General features: G+C 40.7%; 1 protein-coding gene across 3 annotated transcripts in view; it reads right to left on the bottom strand.

Moving 5' to 3' along the window:
* The window catches only part of RMDN2 (regulator of microtubule dynamics 2), a 53,674-nt gene extending 37,818 nt beyond the window's left edge, over nucleotides 1-15,856 (bottom strand). Inside the window, exons 1-2 of one of the 3 annotated variants that reach the window (XM_053925243.2) lie at nucleotides 15,578-15,856; nucleotides 8,121-8,588 (exon numbers count right to left, since the gene is read on the bottom strand). In XM_053925243.2, the coding sequence (XP_053781218.1) occupies nucleotides 8,121-8,572 (452 nt within the window). In that variant the 5' untranslated portion in view covers nucleotides 8,573-8,588; nucleotides 15,578-15,856. Of the gene's footprint in view, nucleotides 1-8,120; nucleotides 8,589-12,056; nucleotides 12,188-13,857; nucleotides 14,183-15,577 lie in introns of those variants that run through there. The other 2 variants (XM_053925244.2, XM_053925245.2) reach the window with 2 other exon arrangements.
* Nucleotides 15,857-18,785: the final 2,929 nt, after the last annotated feature.

Genomic DNA, 18,785 nt, shown 5'->3' on the forward strand with positions numbered 1-18,785 from the left:
GTTAAACTCTAAAAGAATGCATTACATTTAGAAGGCCTGTATATTAAAGCTTGATGTCATTTGCAGCCCACAGATGTATTATGGCCACTCAGAAATTTGGGACTAGTCAATCTATAAGCAGTAAATCTGTTAAAAGCCTGAGACACATGAATAAACTGACTTCCATATTCCAATAATGTTAATGAACTATCTTTCAAAAACACAGAAATTAAAATACCATTTAGACTGCAACATAGAAATCTTTTTCAAAAAATGCAGTGAAGTAAGCTAGTAAGGGAGAAGACGTCTATGAGAACTGAGCAGTGATTTCTACAGGCCACTGAGTGTGCCTGCTGGGGAAACCTCTGATGTGGCCGCCCTTCCAAGACAGGATCAAATCCAAGGTGACTTATCTTAGAATTTCAATAGGTGAAGATTTGTCTTCATCTTGAGACAAGCTAGCAATATTTTCACCCTCAGAGGAACTTGAGATAGCTTCACTTAAAAACGGGATAAAGCTCTTAGTAAGCTTATAAAACAAAGAAAAGCCAACATTATGGGGAGCAGAAGCTACACTTTGAAAGGGATGCTATTAGATCACAGCTGGAGAGTGATCTGTACTGTGACTTTGAGAACCAGAATGAAGAGAATCTTTCCTTAATTGGCTTCTTTCTTGAATATCCGTGGCAAATTCATTTTCTCGGTAAGGACAGGACATGTGAGCTGGGAGAGAAAGGAAGGTTGCTGTGCTTTGTTGATGGTTGTTTCTAGCAACAGAGTTCCAACTGGCTGAGGAATTAACTTGTGTTTCAAAATTTATAAAATGTTTACTGTGACAGTCGGGAGAACAAGAGCTTACGTATTTTTCAGTATCAGTAATACTTGAGTTTGTATAAAGTATTCCAGTTTCACTTGGATTAAATATGTCACAACTTGGTTGAAGATCAAAACACATAGCACTTTCATCACAGGAAATTATACTTAATTTAGGAGCAGAGGAAAGTCTTCTGGATTTAAAATGAAAATGTTCTGAGGACGATTTTAAATCACCAAAGCTGCTTTTTTCTTGAGAATCGAAGTTAACTCTACTCTGTTGACTCTGAAGGGAAGCACTGCTTTTCTGCAGCTTAACCAATAAAGAAGGCCTTCTTCCATAGAAAGATGAACGAGATGTATTCAGTGAAGAAGGTAAACTGACTCTGCGTATCTTAGGACGGCCTGTTTCATGGTCAAGAGACACAGCTGCCTGAGTTAGGAAAGAGGCCCCGTGGTACAGGGGGTCTGAAGTATCTTGATCCGCAGGACGATCTGCTTGGAAGCCCCGGTCCTCCTTCCAGCAGCTGGAGTGAGAAAAGTGTCAAATGAAGGGGGAAAACAGTGTCAAATGAGAGGGCAGAGGAGAAAACCTACCAAGCCTCCACTTTAGCAATATGGAAAAAACTGAGGGACCCAAAAGAATGCCTAAGTCTAAATATAAGACAGTCTCTCATTACACACACATCCCTGCCCCGTCCGTGAAAGCTTCGGAAGATAAGTGGAAAGACTCAGGGAAGCAGACGGAGAGAGAGACCAGGTGAAACACATGGGAGGGCACCAGAACTAAAGTAGCCCCTGAAGGAAAAGGTAAAACTTGCTGTCTTAAAAATAATAAGACATACTAACTCTTTGAGACTAGTAAACTGCTCCATGGAAAGGAATTAAGTAGAATAGTTTATACCGTGTTGCCTCATGCATTTTAAAATATTAACCATATGAAACAGAACCTTTCTGAAGAGTATTTCAGGTAAATATCCAGATTATCCAGATATTTGAGATACTCAGTTATTGTGGGAAACTAAAGGAAGAGCTAAAGCTTGGTTTGTAAATGCATCAATGCCCTTTATACATGAAATGTACAGATAATTTTTTTTCTTTTTAAAAGCTTACCTTAAACATTTTCCCATATTTTAATCAAAAATAAATCTCTCCCTTCCTTTCTAAGCCATCACCTTGAGGCCACAAAATGCCCTGTGTAGGTGGAACTGGTCAGAAGACTGAACATTAGGTTGCACGTGGACTTAACGTGGCAATAACACAGAATGTGATGATGGGGACTCTAGAATCTAACGACATCAGTTTGGAATAAAATTGTCCTGTGGCTCACCTTTCTGAAAAGCTCCAATCGTGCGACTGTGGGATGTGTATTCTAACTTCATTATGTCTAAGGAGTCAGCCAACACATCAAGGGACGAGACAACAGCAAAATGAAGGCCATCACATACATGCTATCTGCCCAATCCTTTACCTGGGACTGTCTCTTTGACTAGCCGCCCCTATACTGCCGGCCTACTAACTCATTCTGGTTTCACTTGAACACGCTTTCCCCCAGATTTTTACGCCCTTCAGTGATATTGAAAAAGTGACTGTTATAAAGTTTGATCTGAAGATATATTGAGAAGGTAAAAAAGCCTAAACGGCAAATGTTATTACTACCTGAATGATACGAGCTGTCTCTACCTTGGCAGTAGGGTGTCCCATTGGATTGCGTGAGCCACAGGCACAGACCATGGAGACCTGCTGAGCCACTGTTTACAATCCCTTGAAACAACTTCTACCCATTTAAAGGCAAGATTAGCAGAATTATTAGAAAAAAAAAATGCTGTCCTCTCCTTTTCCAAACCAACTTGAAGCACTGTCCCCATAAGGGGTGTATGTGTACAGCCACTTAGGAAATAAAACACCCTCTCAAATATATTTTTTTACTTCTCAATATCCTGAATACCCTCCTACCATTTGCTCTTTTTTGTTCCATTCCTAACAACCTTCTCTGGGAAACCCTTGAACAAATTCCTTTTCTGAGATCTAAAGCTCTCTAATTCTCACCATACAACTGTCGGTTTGTAATCTGATTTTACCCTACATACAAGCTAGTAGGCTAATCTGTTACTGTTGCATGGATGCTGAAGACACACTGTTCTTGGGTCAGAGACCAAGGACTTTTCACAGCCAATCAAGCACTGTGAGCACAAGCATAGTTGTGCTGGTTCTCCTTGACCCCAGGTCCCACAGGGCAATGCAGAGGGCCCAGAAACACTTAACGTGCAGTGAACTCTCTGTGTTACAAAGAAAGGAACACTGAGCTTAGGGAATCCATCACTTTTACAGCAAGTAGTGAGTAAATCTGCTAAACCTGCTGTTGGTCCTGGAGAAAAACATTCTCTCATTCCTTAACCCTGAGAAATGGCCAGGACCAAGGATGGTCATGTAGATTTTATACCTTCACAAAAATTAACTTGAAATGGATCATGGACCTAAATACAACTGCAAAACTATAAAACTCCTAGAAGATAACACTGGAGAAAGCCTAGATCAATCTGGGTATGGCAATGACGTTTTAGAAGCAACACCAAAGGCACAATTCATGAAAGAAATAATAGATACGCTTCTGCTCTGTGAAAGACAATGTCAAGAGAATGAAAAGCCACAGGCTGGGAGAAAATAGATGCAAAACAAATATCTGGAAATGGACTCATCCAAAATATACAAAGGACCCTTAAAGCTCAACAATAAGAAAATGAACCCAGTTTAAAAATGGGCCAAAGACTTTAATAGACACCTCACCAGAGAAGATACACAGATGACAAATAAGCACATGAAAAGATGCTCCACATCATATGTCATCAAAGAAATGCAAATTAGAACAAGAATGGCCAAAATCCAGAACACTGACAACACCGAAGTGCCGGTGAGGATGTGGAGCAAGAGGTGCGCTCATTCATCGCTGGTGGGAATGCGAAAGGGTTCACCTTGGAGGTGAAGACAGGCACCTTGGAAGACAGTTGAGAGGTTTCTTACAAAACTAAACATACTCTTACCATACAATCCAGCAATCATGCCCCTTGGCATTTACCCAAATGAGACGAAAACTTATGTCCACTCAAAAATCTGCACATGAATGCTTATAGCAGCTGTCTTCATTTTTGCCAAAATTTGGAAGCAACCATGATGTCCTTCAGTAGGTGAACAGATAAACTGTGGTCCATCCAGACAATGGAACATGACTCAACGCTAAAAGGAAATGACCTGTTAAGCCATAAAAAGATACGGAGGAAACTTAAATGCATATTATAAAGTGAAGGAAGTCAATCGGAAAAGGTTACATGCGATATGATTCCAACTATGTGACAATCTGACAAAGGTAAAACTATGGAGACAGCAAAACGATCAGTTGTTGCCAGGAGATGGGGGAGGGAGGGGTGAATAGGCAGAGTGCAGAGGATTTTTGTAAACTAATACTCTGTATTAGTGGAAATACTCTGTATGATACTCTGTATGAATCCATAATGATGTATTCATGTCATTAAACAATTGTCCATATCTGTAGAATAAACACCACCAAGAGTGGGCCACAGTGTAAACTATGGACTTTGAATGATTATGATGTGTCAATGTATGTTCATTAATTGTAACACACTAGTCTGGTACTGGATAATGGAGAGGCTATGCATGTGTGGGGTTAGAGAGTATATGGGAAATCTCTGTACCTTCTCCTCAATTTTTCTGTGAATCTAAAACTGCCCTAAAAAAGTAAAGTCTCAATTTTTTTTTTTACTTAATATTTATTTCACGCTGAATTTACTCGCAGGCCATAAGCTTTTGTTTCTTTAGTTTCCTCTGGGATATCTTTTTCTTCTGTGCAACTTCCTCTTCTGGGTTAGGAACAAGCTGCTCTTTTTCAGTGAGGATCATCTCAGTGTGGCACGGAGAGCTCATGGATGGGCCAATCTGCCCATGAGCTGTGTAAATTCTACACCCCAGCTCGGGAGCTTTGTTAACCTGGATGTGCTCAATGACCAGAGAATCTACATCTAAACCCTGAAGATCAGCATTACTCTCTGCACTTTTAGGCATGTGTAGCAAAAACTCAGCACTGTTTTTGGGCCACCAACTGTGTATCCAACCACACTGTTCAGCCAGGGCACACCTGCCAACTCCACCATTGTAATGACGGAATAGGACACATTGCTTCTTTAAAGTGACATCTTTCAGATAAGTGGTGGTTTCTCAAATATGCACACTCTTGATGGCCTGGGAAGTTTCACGAGTGTTCTTAAAATGAACATGAAGATTTGAACCTCTTGATTTGCATGATTTTGTTTGGTTTTCTGGGTCAAGTGAATAGCAAACCACTTTCAGAGGTCACCTCTGGTTGCTTTTGAGAAGAGGAAGAATGGAGGCTCCTTGGAGAATTCATGAGAATTGAATCTAAAGTCTCAATTTTTTATAAAAATCAAGAAAAAAAAGTGCTCAGGGCCTTTTCCTGGGACACCTAGCAAGGAGTGTAAGAGAGGAAGACGCCCAGGGAGCTCGGCTCTCACTACAGCCATCTATTATTGTTTTCCCCGTGTGGTGACATGGTGGTCGGTTGTTCTAAGTCACACTGAGGTCCATGAGTACCTTTTCCAAAAGGACATCTTTTGCATATTAAAACAGTAGGTTATGTAATGCACACAAAGTTTCTATAAGAAACTGCTCTTTCCAGAATCGGGCCAGCTTGTTGTTGAACAGTCCCACCTCTGGAAGGAACACTGGCCCACTGAGCTGCCCCAAAGGAAACCGAGTCATGAGCAGATCCCAATACTGACAAATGTTTCTGCCCAAAGGAGGCAATAAATGAGGTCAGATCCTTGTACTCTTGCACCCTGGAAGTAAATCTATGATTATCAATTTTTTTAAGAAGTGTTTGGGTGTATATATTTGGGGGATGCGGAAGAAGAATCCAGGTCTGCCTAGACATTTGAAAGGAAATTACACACTAGTATGGGTAATATGGCACTGTTTAATATTTTTCTGGATAGAGTATTTATCTAAATCTCTATCCCCAGATTCCCCCTCACTGCTTCTTCTTAAGAAAACCATAATTAGATCTAGCCCCCCACCCAAATTGTTAACCCCTGAAACTTCTCCTTCAGTCCACTCCCAATTCTTATTCTATCCGTTCCACGATCCCAGGCACCTTCTGTGTTCATCATGTCCTGTGGTCACCTAAACCTTTTTTCTTCACTTCAGCCACTCTGTTGCCACCGAGACCACTACTCCATGGGGATATATCTCGCTATGCCCCATGGACATCTTGTTTCCTTGTAACCATAACTGCCACTAATTAAAACTACAATTTCATCATGATATGTCACCAGAAGTTTGGAAAATCTCCTAAAACAAAGCTTCTCAAGCTTTGGGGTACATCAGGGTCACCAGGAGCACATGTTAAAATGCGGGTTCCTGGGCATTGCTCCCAGAGGTTTGCTTTACTAGGTCTGGGGTGAATCTGCGAATGTACGTTTCCATTAAGCTCCCACACTAGATGGAATATCGATGCTTCTGTTCCTCGGGCCACTCTTTGAGAAGCTCCATCCAGAACATCTGGGTAACAACCCCTCAGAGAAAAGGTGAAGAGGGCCTTTCAGGACACTTCACAGGAGCCTCCTACCTGCGTTGGGGTCCAGGAAGGACAACAAATGATATCAAGACTGAGTACCCCTTCTCTTGGTTCCTAGATGATGAGTCCCCAAGAAACCTAGATTATACCTGGGGGGAGGAGGCTGGGAGAAGAGGGGAGAACCCTGAATTCAACTGAGTCTTTAACACAAAAACACTAGCTTTAAACTTGAATTGATTGAGTTAATTTGGATTGACAAATTCAAGTTTTCCCATATTATCTGAAACAGAGCTAGTGAGCTGAATTCAGCTATAGAGTAATGTACATTTACATCTTCAGCTGATCTGAGTGTAGTGAATGTAGATTGTGTAATCTATTACATTAATTATAGCTATTTGTACAAACAGCTTACCACATATGTCCAATTATGCAAAGTAACAGCAGTGTTCATCACTAAATTAGCACCAAGTTAATTTTCATTTTATTTTATTTCATTACAATATTAAACTCTATCCATACAGGTTCGCTGTTGGTAGCTTGCTACTCAAATAGCATGGTTATCCTTATGTGACTTGAAAGGTAGAAATGCTACTTCTTGGGGATCACCAAATAATTCAACAAGCTACCTCTAGACTTTCCCTATCCACTATTAGTTCCTTTCGAAAGAAAGGTTAATTAATTCACTAGATAGTCATTTCTAAACGCTGTCGAGTAAGTAGAAAGAAACAGTACATGGTCAAAGGTTTGAACTGATCCAGTAACAGACGGCAAGTAGTTTTAAATACAACAGAAAACAAACAAGTATGTAGTTTAGGTCAACAAGTACAGATGTGTCCCAGCGACAGTAGATGTGCGCATACAGCAATGAACACATGGGGTCCCGCCCTAAGAATGGCAGGCTCTGACACAGTCACTAGTGCTCTTTGTTTACTTGCCCATTTTACTCCTTAAAAACACTAGACAGGCACAATTTCTTCATTCATGAATCATTTTGTTTTTCCTCTAAGAGAACATTAGGTATGTTCTTAGTTTAAGAATTCAGTGGACTCCGAGGATGAAACTGAATCACTTGTACGTTCTCAAATCTTTTTAGGTCTGCACTGCCTAATCCAGGAGCCACTAGCCCCATAAGGCTATTTAAACTGAATCACAATTAGATAAAATTTAAAAACCAGTTCCCCAGTTATACCAGCTACATTTGGAGTGGCTGCTCCATTGCTCAGCACAACTTCAGACCATGCCCATCATCACACAGGTTCTTCTGGACCCCGGTTACTGGAGCATCTTACGGAACAGGTTGCACAGTGGCCACATATGAGAAAGGGTGACAGGCTTTGGCAAACACGTACTGTCTTCTTCAATACTCACGTGATGCCACCTAGCACTAGTAAGTTACTTATATTCTTTTTGTCAATGCAGTCTCTACTAGCTTCAAGACTGACCTCTATTGCACATGGTTTTAGTTGCAATAGGAGCCAAAATAACCACTTTTTTAATGTCTTGTTTGTAGCAGAAACAGGGGTGGGCAAAAGTAGGTTTACAGTTGTGAGTATGTGAAATGCAGATTATTCTCATATTATTCATTTATTATTATATCATGTATTATTACTAACCTACTTTTGCCCACCCCTGCATATGCCTGGGAATGCATAATGAAAGTACCTAAAAAATAGCAATAATAAAATAATCAATTCAACATGGGCAACATCTTAAAGAAACTTACCCTCCTTCACTTTCTGCATCCTCTGAACTGTTACTTGTTCCTGAACTTCGAGCTGTGGCAAGCCTTCTTTTCCTAGCTCTGTGCTGAGGACTAATCCTCTGAGCCGTTGTCTTCCTTCCAAGTTCACCATGTACGTATTCCTCCAGCTTTGGAATGGTTTCTTTAAGAATTCTGATTTCCTCTTTGAGCTCTTCCATATTTGTCAGTAACTCGTTTAACTTCTCCAATATCTGAAGTTGCCTCCCTTGAAAGATCGCTGCTGTTCCTTGGCTATTAGGCATTTCATCTTGCAAAGTCACTGAATCAAACGCATTACCCAGAGAAAGAAATTTAGGTAAATTCATTGCAGTCTTTGGATTACGAACCTTATGGTACCACAAAAGCAGCAAGCTGATTCCAGTAGTTCCCACCATGATGCCAAGTATCAGTTCTTTATTTGTGGAATGAGGCATTTCTTGGTTTTTGTTTCTAAAATTAAAAAGTATAAATGTAAATAAATGTTGTTTCTGTCTTTGCCCAAAACAAAAATATTAGAGCTTTTCAATCAATGAAAGCCAAGTCTACATCATCACATATACACACATAAAACAACTTGATAAATCATAAATCATAAACTAAAATATATTACCTTTATGATGTATGTGGCCAGGTGGAAATACTTACTTTAAGGATATTACTTAAGTCAGTGTAAAGTACCAACTTTAATTCACAGTTTGTATCCTACATGACTGACTTGATATTTATTTTACTATTCCTTTTTAAAGGTGTGATAAATAAACATAAAAGCATCATTATAAGTTTCTGAAAAACCTATTTAAGAATTCAGCCCTGGCTGGTGTGGCTCAGTGGACTGAATGCCAGCCTGCAAACCAAAGGGTCATGGGTTAGATTCCCAGTGATGGCATGTGCCTGGGTTGTGGGCCAGGTCCCCAGTAAGGGGTACACAAGAGGCAACTACACATTGATGTTTCTCTCCCTCTCTTTCTCCCTCCTTCCTCTCTCTCTAAAAATAAATAAAATCTTTAAAAACATTCAAATTATGTTTAACTGTGCCTGAACTTTTTATTTGTATACAAATAACTAGTAGTCTTATCCAATGTTTAAGGAAGGCTAAAAAGAAGCTCTCTCTTAGCACATAGTCCACATTTGTATCTACATTTAGAGTGATAAACACTCTAAATATAAACTCTTTAATACCCCAGGGGTCTGCGATACAAAATATATTAGAGAGCTTTGGCAAGTCTGTAACCCAGCCCCCGTCGTCTCTATTGTTTCCTACGTGGGAAGCAGAAATGCTAACAGATGTGCAGCCTTCATCTCCTTTCTTCCTATGACCTGAATTCTTCTGCTCCTAACATTTCTATTTCTGCCTCAGGTCTTAATGTTTTCCTTTCTTTCAAATTTTCACTTTAAAAGAAAGTAACCAAGTATCATTTCTTTGACTCTTTATTTTCCTTCTGAAATTTCACCTTTCTTCATTCAAGGCCCAAACTCTGGCCCACCTTATAAGGCCAACAATATAACCTCAGGTACTTTGACTAAATACGCCTAATCTTTCTTTAGTATATCCCATCCTCACTAGTTTGTTTATCTCTGTTCTTAAAGCCAGAAGGCCATTAAAGAAAAAAAAATAATAATATAAAGCCCCCTCTCTTTCTGAGACTTTAAAATGGCAATAAGTATTTAGAACTATGATGAACTTAAGTAATTACAGTAAAATATAGTAAGTATTTTTTTACAGACTTTGAAGTTCCCAAAATTGTTCCCTCATCAATTTCCTCTATTTTCTAAAAAGGTAAACACCTGTATTAAATCATATTAGCTACCTGGGAGAAATAGTACAAACAATGGTAAACTGACTGTCAAAGGAAATTAATTTGTAAAATTTTTGGTTTGTTTTTCCTGACACTTTCTCAAGGAGATTATTATAGCACTACCACCTGTGATCCCCAAGCAAAAGGAAAGAAAGGAGGTAAACTCTTTAATTTCCCCAAGTTTACAATTGGAGGCAACATCTGGACGATGGCATAGGAAGGGGAAAACCAACCAGCCTGCTAGTCTCACGGAGTTGAACAGAGATCAGAGTTCAGAAAAACTGAAGCCCCTACAATTTGTATGGCGTTGGAGTGAAGATGGAGGTATGCAGACAAACGGCTCCAGAGATATGTATAGGAGTCGCTCTGAATCTTTAACTGAACAGCACTCAGCACCTGCAATTCCCAGGGAAAGAACAATTATCAGAGAGCTAGCTATAAGCTTAACCATCCCTAAAGATTACACAGAATTAAGAGGTGTTCAAATTCCCACCAGCCAGAGTGCATAGTGCTTACGAAATACATGAGGCTTTCAGCAGAGAACCCAGAAAGGTAATGCCTTGGTAACCCTTGGAAATGAGGCTAAACTAACCCTAGAGTTAAGGCTATTTAGACTTGCCCTAAAAGAGCTTTAAAATGAGCTTCTGAAGGATCAAACTTATTCACAAGTAATTTAACTGCCTTCAAAGAAAGAGAAAGCCCAATAGCTTTTAAAGAGATAAGAAAAAAATCCAGAACTCAACAACATGAAAGTCACGAATGCTGATCACCAATCAAAAATTACTAGACACGTGTACTCTGGTTTCTCTTCAGATTGTATAAATCTTCCGCCTTCTACCAAAAATTGCTAGCCATGTAAAAAGCAGGAAAATGTTAAAACTACTGTCATAAATATGTTTACTATTTCATATAAATATTTAAAATATCAGGAACTACTATAAAGGACACATGGACAAAACCAAGGGGGAGGGTGGAAGCCAGGATGGGAGGTGGGTTTGGCTGGGGTGAGGGGAGGGGAGAAAATGCAGAGAACGGTACTTGAACAACAATAAAGTAATTTAAAAAATTTAAATATGATGAAGATAGAAGGTATTGAATAGAACCAAACAGAACTTCTAAAGATAAAAAATAAAATATTGGAAATAAAGTTTTACTGAATGAGATTAATAGCAAGAAAAATAACACGCTGGAAAAGTCAGTGAACCTAAAGACACAGCTATAGAAACCACCTGCTATAGGCTAAATGTCTGTGTCCCCCCAAAACTCATGTTGAAACCCTAATTTGCAAGGTGATGGAATTAGGTGGTGGGGCCTTTCATAGGGAGAGCTCTCCTGAATGACATTAGGGACCTTACAAAAGACACCCAGAGAGACCCCTTGTCTGTTCCACCATGGGAGGTCGTAGCAGGTGCCATTTATGAATCAGGAAGGGGGCCTTCGCAAGACACTGAGTCTGCCTGTGCTTTCATCTTGGATTTCTTAGCCTCCTGAACTGTGAGTGATACATTTCTGTTGTTTATAAGCCTATGGTATTTTGTTACAGCAGCCCAAGAGACTGAGACACCATCCAAAACGAAGCCCACAGATCAAATCAAAACAAAACAAAACCAAACAAAACCCAAGCAGAGTCTACAGGGCAATATCACTCAGTTTCAAAAATATATAATTAAAGTCACAGGGAAGGGAGAGGTAAGATTTGAAGGAAAAATGGCCAAAAACTTTCCAAATTGTATAAAACCTATAAACCCAGCGATCCAAGAAGGTCAACAACACAATCGAAGCAGTATAAGTAAAGAAAACCAAAGCAAGGCACAACATTATTAAAATGCTGAAAACAAATGATAAAGAAGAAATCTTAAAAGTAGACAGTGGGGGGGGGAAGACTTATTATGTATAGACAAAAAAGCGGGGGTTACAGCAGCCTTTGTCTCAGAGACTCACCTCAGAAACTATTCAAGCAAGAAACAATGAGAGGACACCTTTAAAGGACTAAAAGGAACTATCAATTTACATTTCCATACCTAGTGAAGTATTTTTCAGTAATGAGGATAAAATATGTTCTCAGACAAAGAAAGGTTAAGAGAATTCATTGTCAGCAGACACACACTATAAAAATACTAACAGAGGTTCTTCAAACAGAAGGCAAACGGCAACAGACAGCAACTGGGGCACTGGCCAGAGGCTCAGTTTGCTAGCTCACTGTCCAGACCGCCAAGGCTGTAGGTTCAGTCTCCAGTCAGGGCACAAACAAGCAGCAGCCCACAAATGCATAAATGAGTGGAACAACAAATTGATGCTTCCCTCTCTCAAAATCAATTAAAAAAAAAAAGACTATGTGGGGAAATTGGTACCAAAAGGATGGAGATATAACAAGAATTCTGTCGGTCAATGGAAAAGATCTGATTTTTTTTTAAAAAAGGAAGCTAAATTAATGAAGTAAAAGAAAGATTAGAGAAGTGCTGTAGCAGTGAACTTGAGAAGGCAAGGGTGATGATGAATGGTCTCCAGTGCACAAGTACAGAGGTTGACCTTTGATGGAAACAAATTGTTCACTCACAGAAATGAAAGAAAAGGCAGACCACGTAAGCAGATTCAGGAAGGGGGGGAGATAAGATAGTGGGATCTTACGAAAGTTCTCTGATTGCTTAATTGTTCCAGATAAAACAGGAAACAAACAGCTGAGAGGATGGGGGAAGGAGTATTGGAAATATGCAAATTCTGAATGCAATTATATACCCAAATTTGCCTTACTCTGATTTATATCCTATAATCCTACATATTCAACCAAAGCATTATTGCTTCTTTTGGTCAACTATTGTAAATGTGATGTTTCCAGTGATGCCCTATGAAAAAGTAAGAATAAGCAAGAATCTATTTCTAAGAAGAAGTCTGCCTAAAAGAATGTCCCTCTTTGAGACCTAGCTGCTGTGGCTCAGTGAGTTGAGTGCCAGCCTGTGAATCAGAGGGTCACCAGCTCAATTCCCAGTCAGGGCCCATGCCTGGGTTGCAGGCCAGGTCCTGGGGTGGGGGGGTGCCGCATGAGGGGCAACCACATATTGATGTTTCTTTCCCTCTCTTTCTCCTTCCCCTCCCTTCCCTCTAAAAATAAATAAATAAAATCTTTAAAAAAAAAAAGAATGTCTTTTTTTAGATTCCTAATATATTAGACTATATGCATTGAACATAAGGAGTATCCTATTCAGTTACCCTATTTCATTACAGGTCTATGTGTAAAAGAGAAGGACAACTGGTTTTAAAGTAATCATCTGCTAGAAATTGCCACAGATATTGGTCAATATTATATCTAAGAGAGTTAAGAAACTCTTCTGAAGCCAAGGGTTTCAGTAGAAAGTCCATGTGCTTAATGTAGCTTACCTGACCTCGGGGTACAGTTTGCCTAATTTTTTTAAGCAAAAAGTATTTTTACCTTATTGGTATAACTGTGAACTGAAAGTCTAATCATCTATCCACCCCCATCCCATCCAGGAGACTTGTCAGCAGTAGATTCAGATCACTTTGCAACTTCAGCTAAAGTTGTAGGCCGTTATTATTAGTTGTTAAACGTTATTTCCATAAAATAATCATATCACAAAACAATCATATCGCAAAACTAAATTATGTTGAAAGACTATTTCAAAAAGGCGATAATACAAGAAAAAGCCACAAGATGCCCCTGACTTACATATGCAAACATCTAGTAATCATGCATCAAGCTTGACTATCTTGGCTCTGTTTTGGGGAGTAACAAGACTAATGCAGGACGTTCATATGCTGATGTTGAAGTCTATGAAAAGAAATATTTCTACTCTAATTGCTTTCTTGGCTCACTCCTGCGGGGCCTTCCTTGAACTTTACATTAAATAAGATAGTGTAGCTTAAGTTATTTTCATTTAATAACTAAATAAATGGAAGTCAAAATATACCTAGGAAGATCTTATCCCTGCGATGGTAGCAGGTTTAAACAGGTGGAGAAAGAGTATCAAATTTTGTTTGACCTCCTTAGGAATAACGTGGACCATCCTCAAACTATCTTTTGGACGCAGGTCCTTTCATTATCTCTATTTTGCAGATAAGCCAACTGAGGCATGTCAGGTCATTCGCTCAGGGTTCATCCAAGAAGGAGGTGAGAACTGTCACCCTTGATAACTACTGAAAGCACCGCTGCAGGATGAGGATTCAGGACACAACAGCAAGGTCACGAAGGAGAATGTCGACTGAGCAAGAGATGCTCAGAGCTGAGGTACCACTTTGGAACTATGAAAGTCAACTGGAAAAGAAACCAGAATCAACAAAGCAGGCATTGGTTAATAACCAATAGAGACTAATAGCTACAATTAGAGACTAATAACCACAATTAGAGACTAATAGCTAAAGCTATGTTTAAGTTGTATGTCAGTATAAAATAAATGTGCTTCTAAGCAAATAATTTGAAAAATGCCACTCAAAAATACTAATGTAGAAAATTAATCAGAACATTGCTTGCCTGCAGTATAATTTTGAAGGTTTATTACATCATTTATATAACTTTTATATGTTTAATTATCAATTGGTAGTATACATTTGCACTTTAATATAAAAACACAGTAATTAAAAAAAATCTATTGACTATATAATCAGATGCTAAGTATTATTCCTGTTACGTTTCAATTTGTAAGGTGCTAGTAATAACAATAGAAAATGACAGACATTATCTTAATATAAACTTTTGGCATCTAAAATGAATGTGTAATTAAAGGGTATTCAGAGATGAGAATCAAGAATTCTACTGGAATAAATCATCCAAATGTTAATTCAAAAGAAACTTCTACATTGAAATTTCTTCATAGAAAATCATGAAGTATTAATTTCAGAAAACTAATTTTTATGGTCTAGTTTAAATTAACTTTTTAATAAAAGTTATGTTTTACTAAGTTAATTATAAAGTTTTCGGCAACATCTAGCATATATTCACTTATTTCATCAGCAGATTCTTAGGAGGCAATACATAAAATACGTAATTGATAAAGTGAGGGGATGCATGAAAAATTTTGCAACAGGGGTAAAGGAATATTATGGGTTATAGCTGAGTCTGAGGTTTAAGCTTCCCTAGGAATCGCTGAGACCTGGAATTAGTGACCACATTCCCCACAGCGACCTGAATAATCTGATAACTTTCAAGTGAATTCCAACACTCATATTTCATCAGGTTTTCTTAATTTTTATTTCATAATTTCTTTTTAAATTTAGGACTAATATTTGGCTTATTTGCAAATGTTTGTCGCACTGAATCTGCCCTTCGTTTTGTGTAAAAGTAGACATTCCAAGTTTGTTTCGAACAAAGCAAAGACGCTGGCGGCTGAAAGTTAAGACCCAGGGAGCCGAGGTGCGAGGCGAGCCACGTGTCTCCGGCAGAAACTCCTGGGGGTTCGTAGCGACCCGCCGGGCAGCGGCGGCACACCGCCCACCGCCCCCGCGCCCCGCGGCTGAAGCTTCAGAAGCGCCCCCACCATCGCCGGGAGAACTAACAGCCGGCAGCTGGAGCAGGTCCGCGGGACCCGGAAGTGCAGTGCCCGCCACCGGAAGTGCTGCCTCAGCCCTCGGCCCACCCCCAGTCGCGTCCGGTCTGGGCCGGACGAGCCGCCCACTGCCCACTCCAGCACTCACCTATGCTCGCCGCAGGGGCTTCTCTGTGATCGGAGACTGGGGGCCAGACGCTGGGAACCTGCGGGAGTGGAAGGTGGGAAAGAAGCGGCCAGCGGACGGTAGTCCTGCGGCCCGCAGGTCCCGAGGTCCGGCGCCACGGCCGCCGCGTCCTGCCCCAGATAGTGGAGGCGCCGGGGGAGGAGCCCGCGGCCCCTCGCCCTTCGGGTCCCGCCTCTTCGCGCCGGGTGTTAACTCACCTAGGGCGGGCGCCCCGCGCACCTAATGCCAAAGGGGTAACTGCTCTCCGTCTGGCCCCTCAGGCCATACCGGACACTGTAGCCCGGATGCTTCCTCCCCTCGGAGGCCGGTCCCCCCCCACCCCCCCAGGCCCTGGCTCAGGGCCGCCCGCGGTCGGCCCCTGGGGAGGCTCGGCGCTGACTTTCCACTCCCGGCGCGATCCTTCCCATCGCTGCCGCTCCGCAAACCTATCCCTTCCCTAGTATTATTACCCTTTTGTGCCCCTCTCTAGGCACGACCTCTGCGTGGCCGGGACAAACGCTGGTGTCTTCAACTAATTAGTAATGGCCACAGCCACGTTTTCCTAACTTCATTTTAACTCATGTGCCCTTTTAATAAGCACAACCAATTCGTCCCCCCCACCATTCTAAGTTGTCTGCAGATGAAAACCACCATCTTCTCAGATGCTTAACACTTGAGATATAAGCTTCACTTTCTGTGGTTTGTATAATGAAAATAAAATTCTGCCAAATAAGCTTCTAACAACTTGCACACTCACGCTCTTCTGTATATCCCTCACTTGGGGCTTTAAATTCAGGCTTGCAGAGAACTTAAGTCTCAATTACTAAATTCCTCACCAATGTACTGAATGGAATTGAAAATGGTACACTACTTTATCAAGAACTTCTTCCATAAAAAAATCATAAGGCTAATTTTACAGTCAATAAAAAACTCCTTACTGATGGGAATTCTGTAGGATCTTTATAAGGTGGCTTTTGAGCTTTGAGCTGCTGCATTCGAGAATAAATAAGCCTAGCCATAGTCACTTTATTCCAACTAAGTTGTGTTTTGGAAGACACAGACCTTAGCCTCTAAGATTTGAAATTAGTAAATCACTCCCTTCTAAGAACCACTTTCAGTGCTACTATTGTATTATGGGTTGCAAAGGTATTATAATATAACGCTAAAATTTGCCATAATTAGAACACAATATAACGTACACCTGCCATGCATGATGGTAATAGTTTAAAAAAAAAAGATTTCATTACAAAAGAAACTTTACTGTTTCTCCAATACTTAAGCTTAAAGCACCTTCAGATTTAAGCTTTTCCAGGGGCCCACTGAGCGGTTTGTTGACTGCTGCATCCCCAGCGCACAGCCCAGAGGCCTTGCATATAAATGTGGGTGGGGGCTGAGACTAGCCCAACTCTGAGAACAGACCAACTCTGCTCCAAGAGGAAGATGGTAGCTGGTAAGCTGGTACTAACTTCTTGAAGTTTAGGAAGTAGGACAAAATAGCTGGACTCTTCCTGTATCCCTATGTAACCCCGGTTCCTCTGCCTGCTCTCCAATACTTTTGATTCTGTTCTTTGATCAGTAAAATTACCCGAAAGAAACTCAGGTAATGGTAGCCATTGATCTTTGGTGAAGTTAAAGGTAAGTAGCAAAGAGGGAAGTTATCTTTACAGGCACTGTTGTAGGGATTATGTAAAAAAGAAGAAGTGACTCCCCCCTTTAATAGTGTAGCCTCAAAAGAACTTCTGAAGGAAAAAAAAAGAAAAAACACTAGGAATCTCAAACTATGGCTGTCTGTCATAGACTGAATGTGCTCCCCCAAAATTTGTGTTTAAGCCCTAATCCCCAATGTGATGGTATTCAGAAGCGGGGTCTTTGGGAAATAACTGGGTCATGGGGTTGGAGCCTGCGTGCACGGGATTAATGTAATGCCCTTGTGTGAAAAGTCAGGGGCCAGCGCTCGCTCTCCAATACCATGTGAGGGCGTAACAAGCCAGCCGTCTGCAGCCCGGAGGAGGATCCTCACCAGAACCCAACCATAATGTCGCTATGATCTGAGATTTCCAGCATCTAGAACTGCGAGAGAGAAATGTTATTTAAGCTGCCCAGTTGGTAATTTGTTACAGCCGCCCAAAATAAGGCAGTGTAATTAATTCATCACAACTAGCACAGCATTTACAGTCGTCCAGCACCAGTGGCCTACAGGCTCTTCGCAATTTGTCGCCACCTACTGCTGTAGCGTCCCCCTACCATTCCACCAGGCATCATCCTGTACGGCCGCGATAGCCAAACTACTTCCAATCTTCCCCTAAGCCCCCATTTTCTAGTCTCTGTGTCCTTTACAGGCTGCTCTCTGTGCCTGAACACCCTCCTCTCGGCCACCTGTCAAACCGTCCAGTCTCATCCGCTTCCCTTGAGAAGCTCCTCTACACATTCTCCTCCTCCCCAGAAGTATTCGTCCATGCCCAATCAAAACTGTTGTGGATATAAAACCCCTGTCTGCTCTCTTTCAGCACATCTCTGTCATGTACACGCATCACTACTGCTTAGTCAGTGACTGTTGTGTCCGTGAGATGACGAACATCTAAAAGTGGGGATGTGTTTATCTTTGTATCCTCAGTGTCTGGCACTGCACATACGTCCTTACACATTTGAAAACATTTCTGTGAAACTAGTATGTACACTCAAAAGAAAAGCATTAAGAAATCTGCAGTCCTTGCCCTGACCGCTGTGGCTCAGTTGGTTGGGTGTCATACTGCAAGGGGAAAGGTCGCTGGTTCAATTCCTGGTCAGGGCACGTGACTGGCTTGTGGGTTCAGTCCCCAATCAGGGTGCATACTATGTTTCTTACATTAATGTTTCTCTCCCCCCATTCCCCTCTCTCTCAAAATAAGATATTTTTAAAAAGTGCGGTCCTTCATATGATAGTAATATAAGTGTATGTCAAGGGTTTGGGATTTTTGTTTATTTCTTGGATTTTATCCAAGTGATTTCATGTCCAGGAAGCAATTAAATGACAAAGTTAGTTTTAGCTCTATAGCAATTACCAAAATACTCTATGGTTAACTATGCTTATAGTTCCCTGTGTAATTATTTGCAGATCCTTTTATCACTTATCAACTTAGTCTACAGACCATTAAAAGAAATTGAACTGTTTAGCTTCTGAGAATCAGTGAGATCGGGCACATCCAGTGTG

Source organism: Desmodus rotundus, chromosome 5 (genome assembly GCF_022682495.2).
Source record: "Desmodus rotundus isolate HL8 chromosome 5, HLdesRot8A.1, whole genome shotgun sequence".
NCBI classification, from domain to species: Eukaryota; Metazoa; Chordata; class Mammalia; order Chiroptera; family Phyllostomidae; genus Desmodus; species Desmodus rotundus.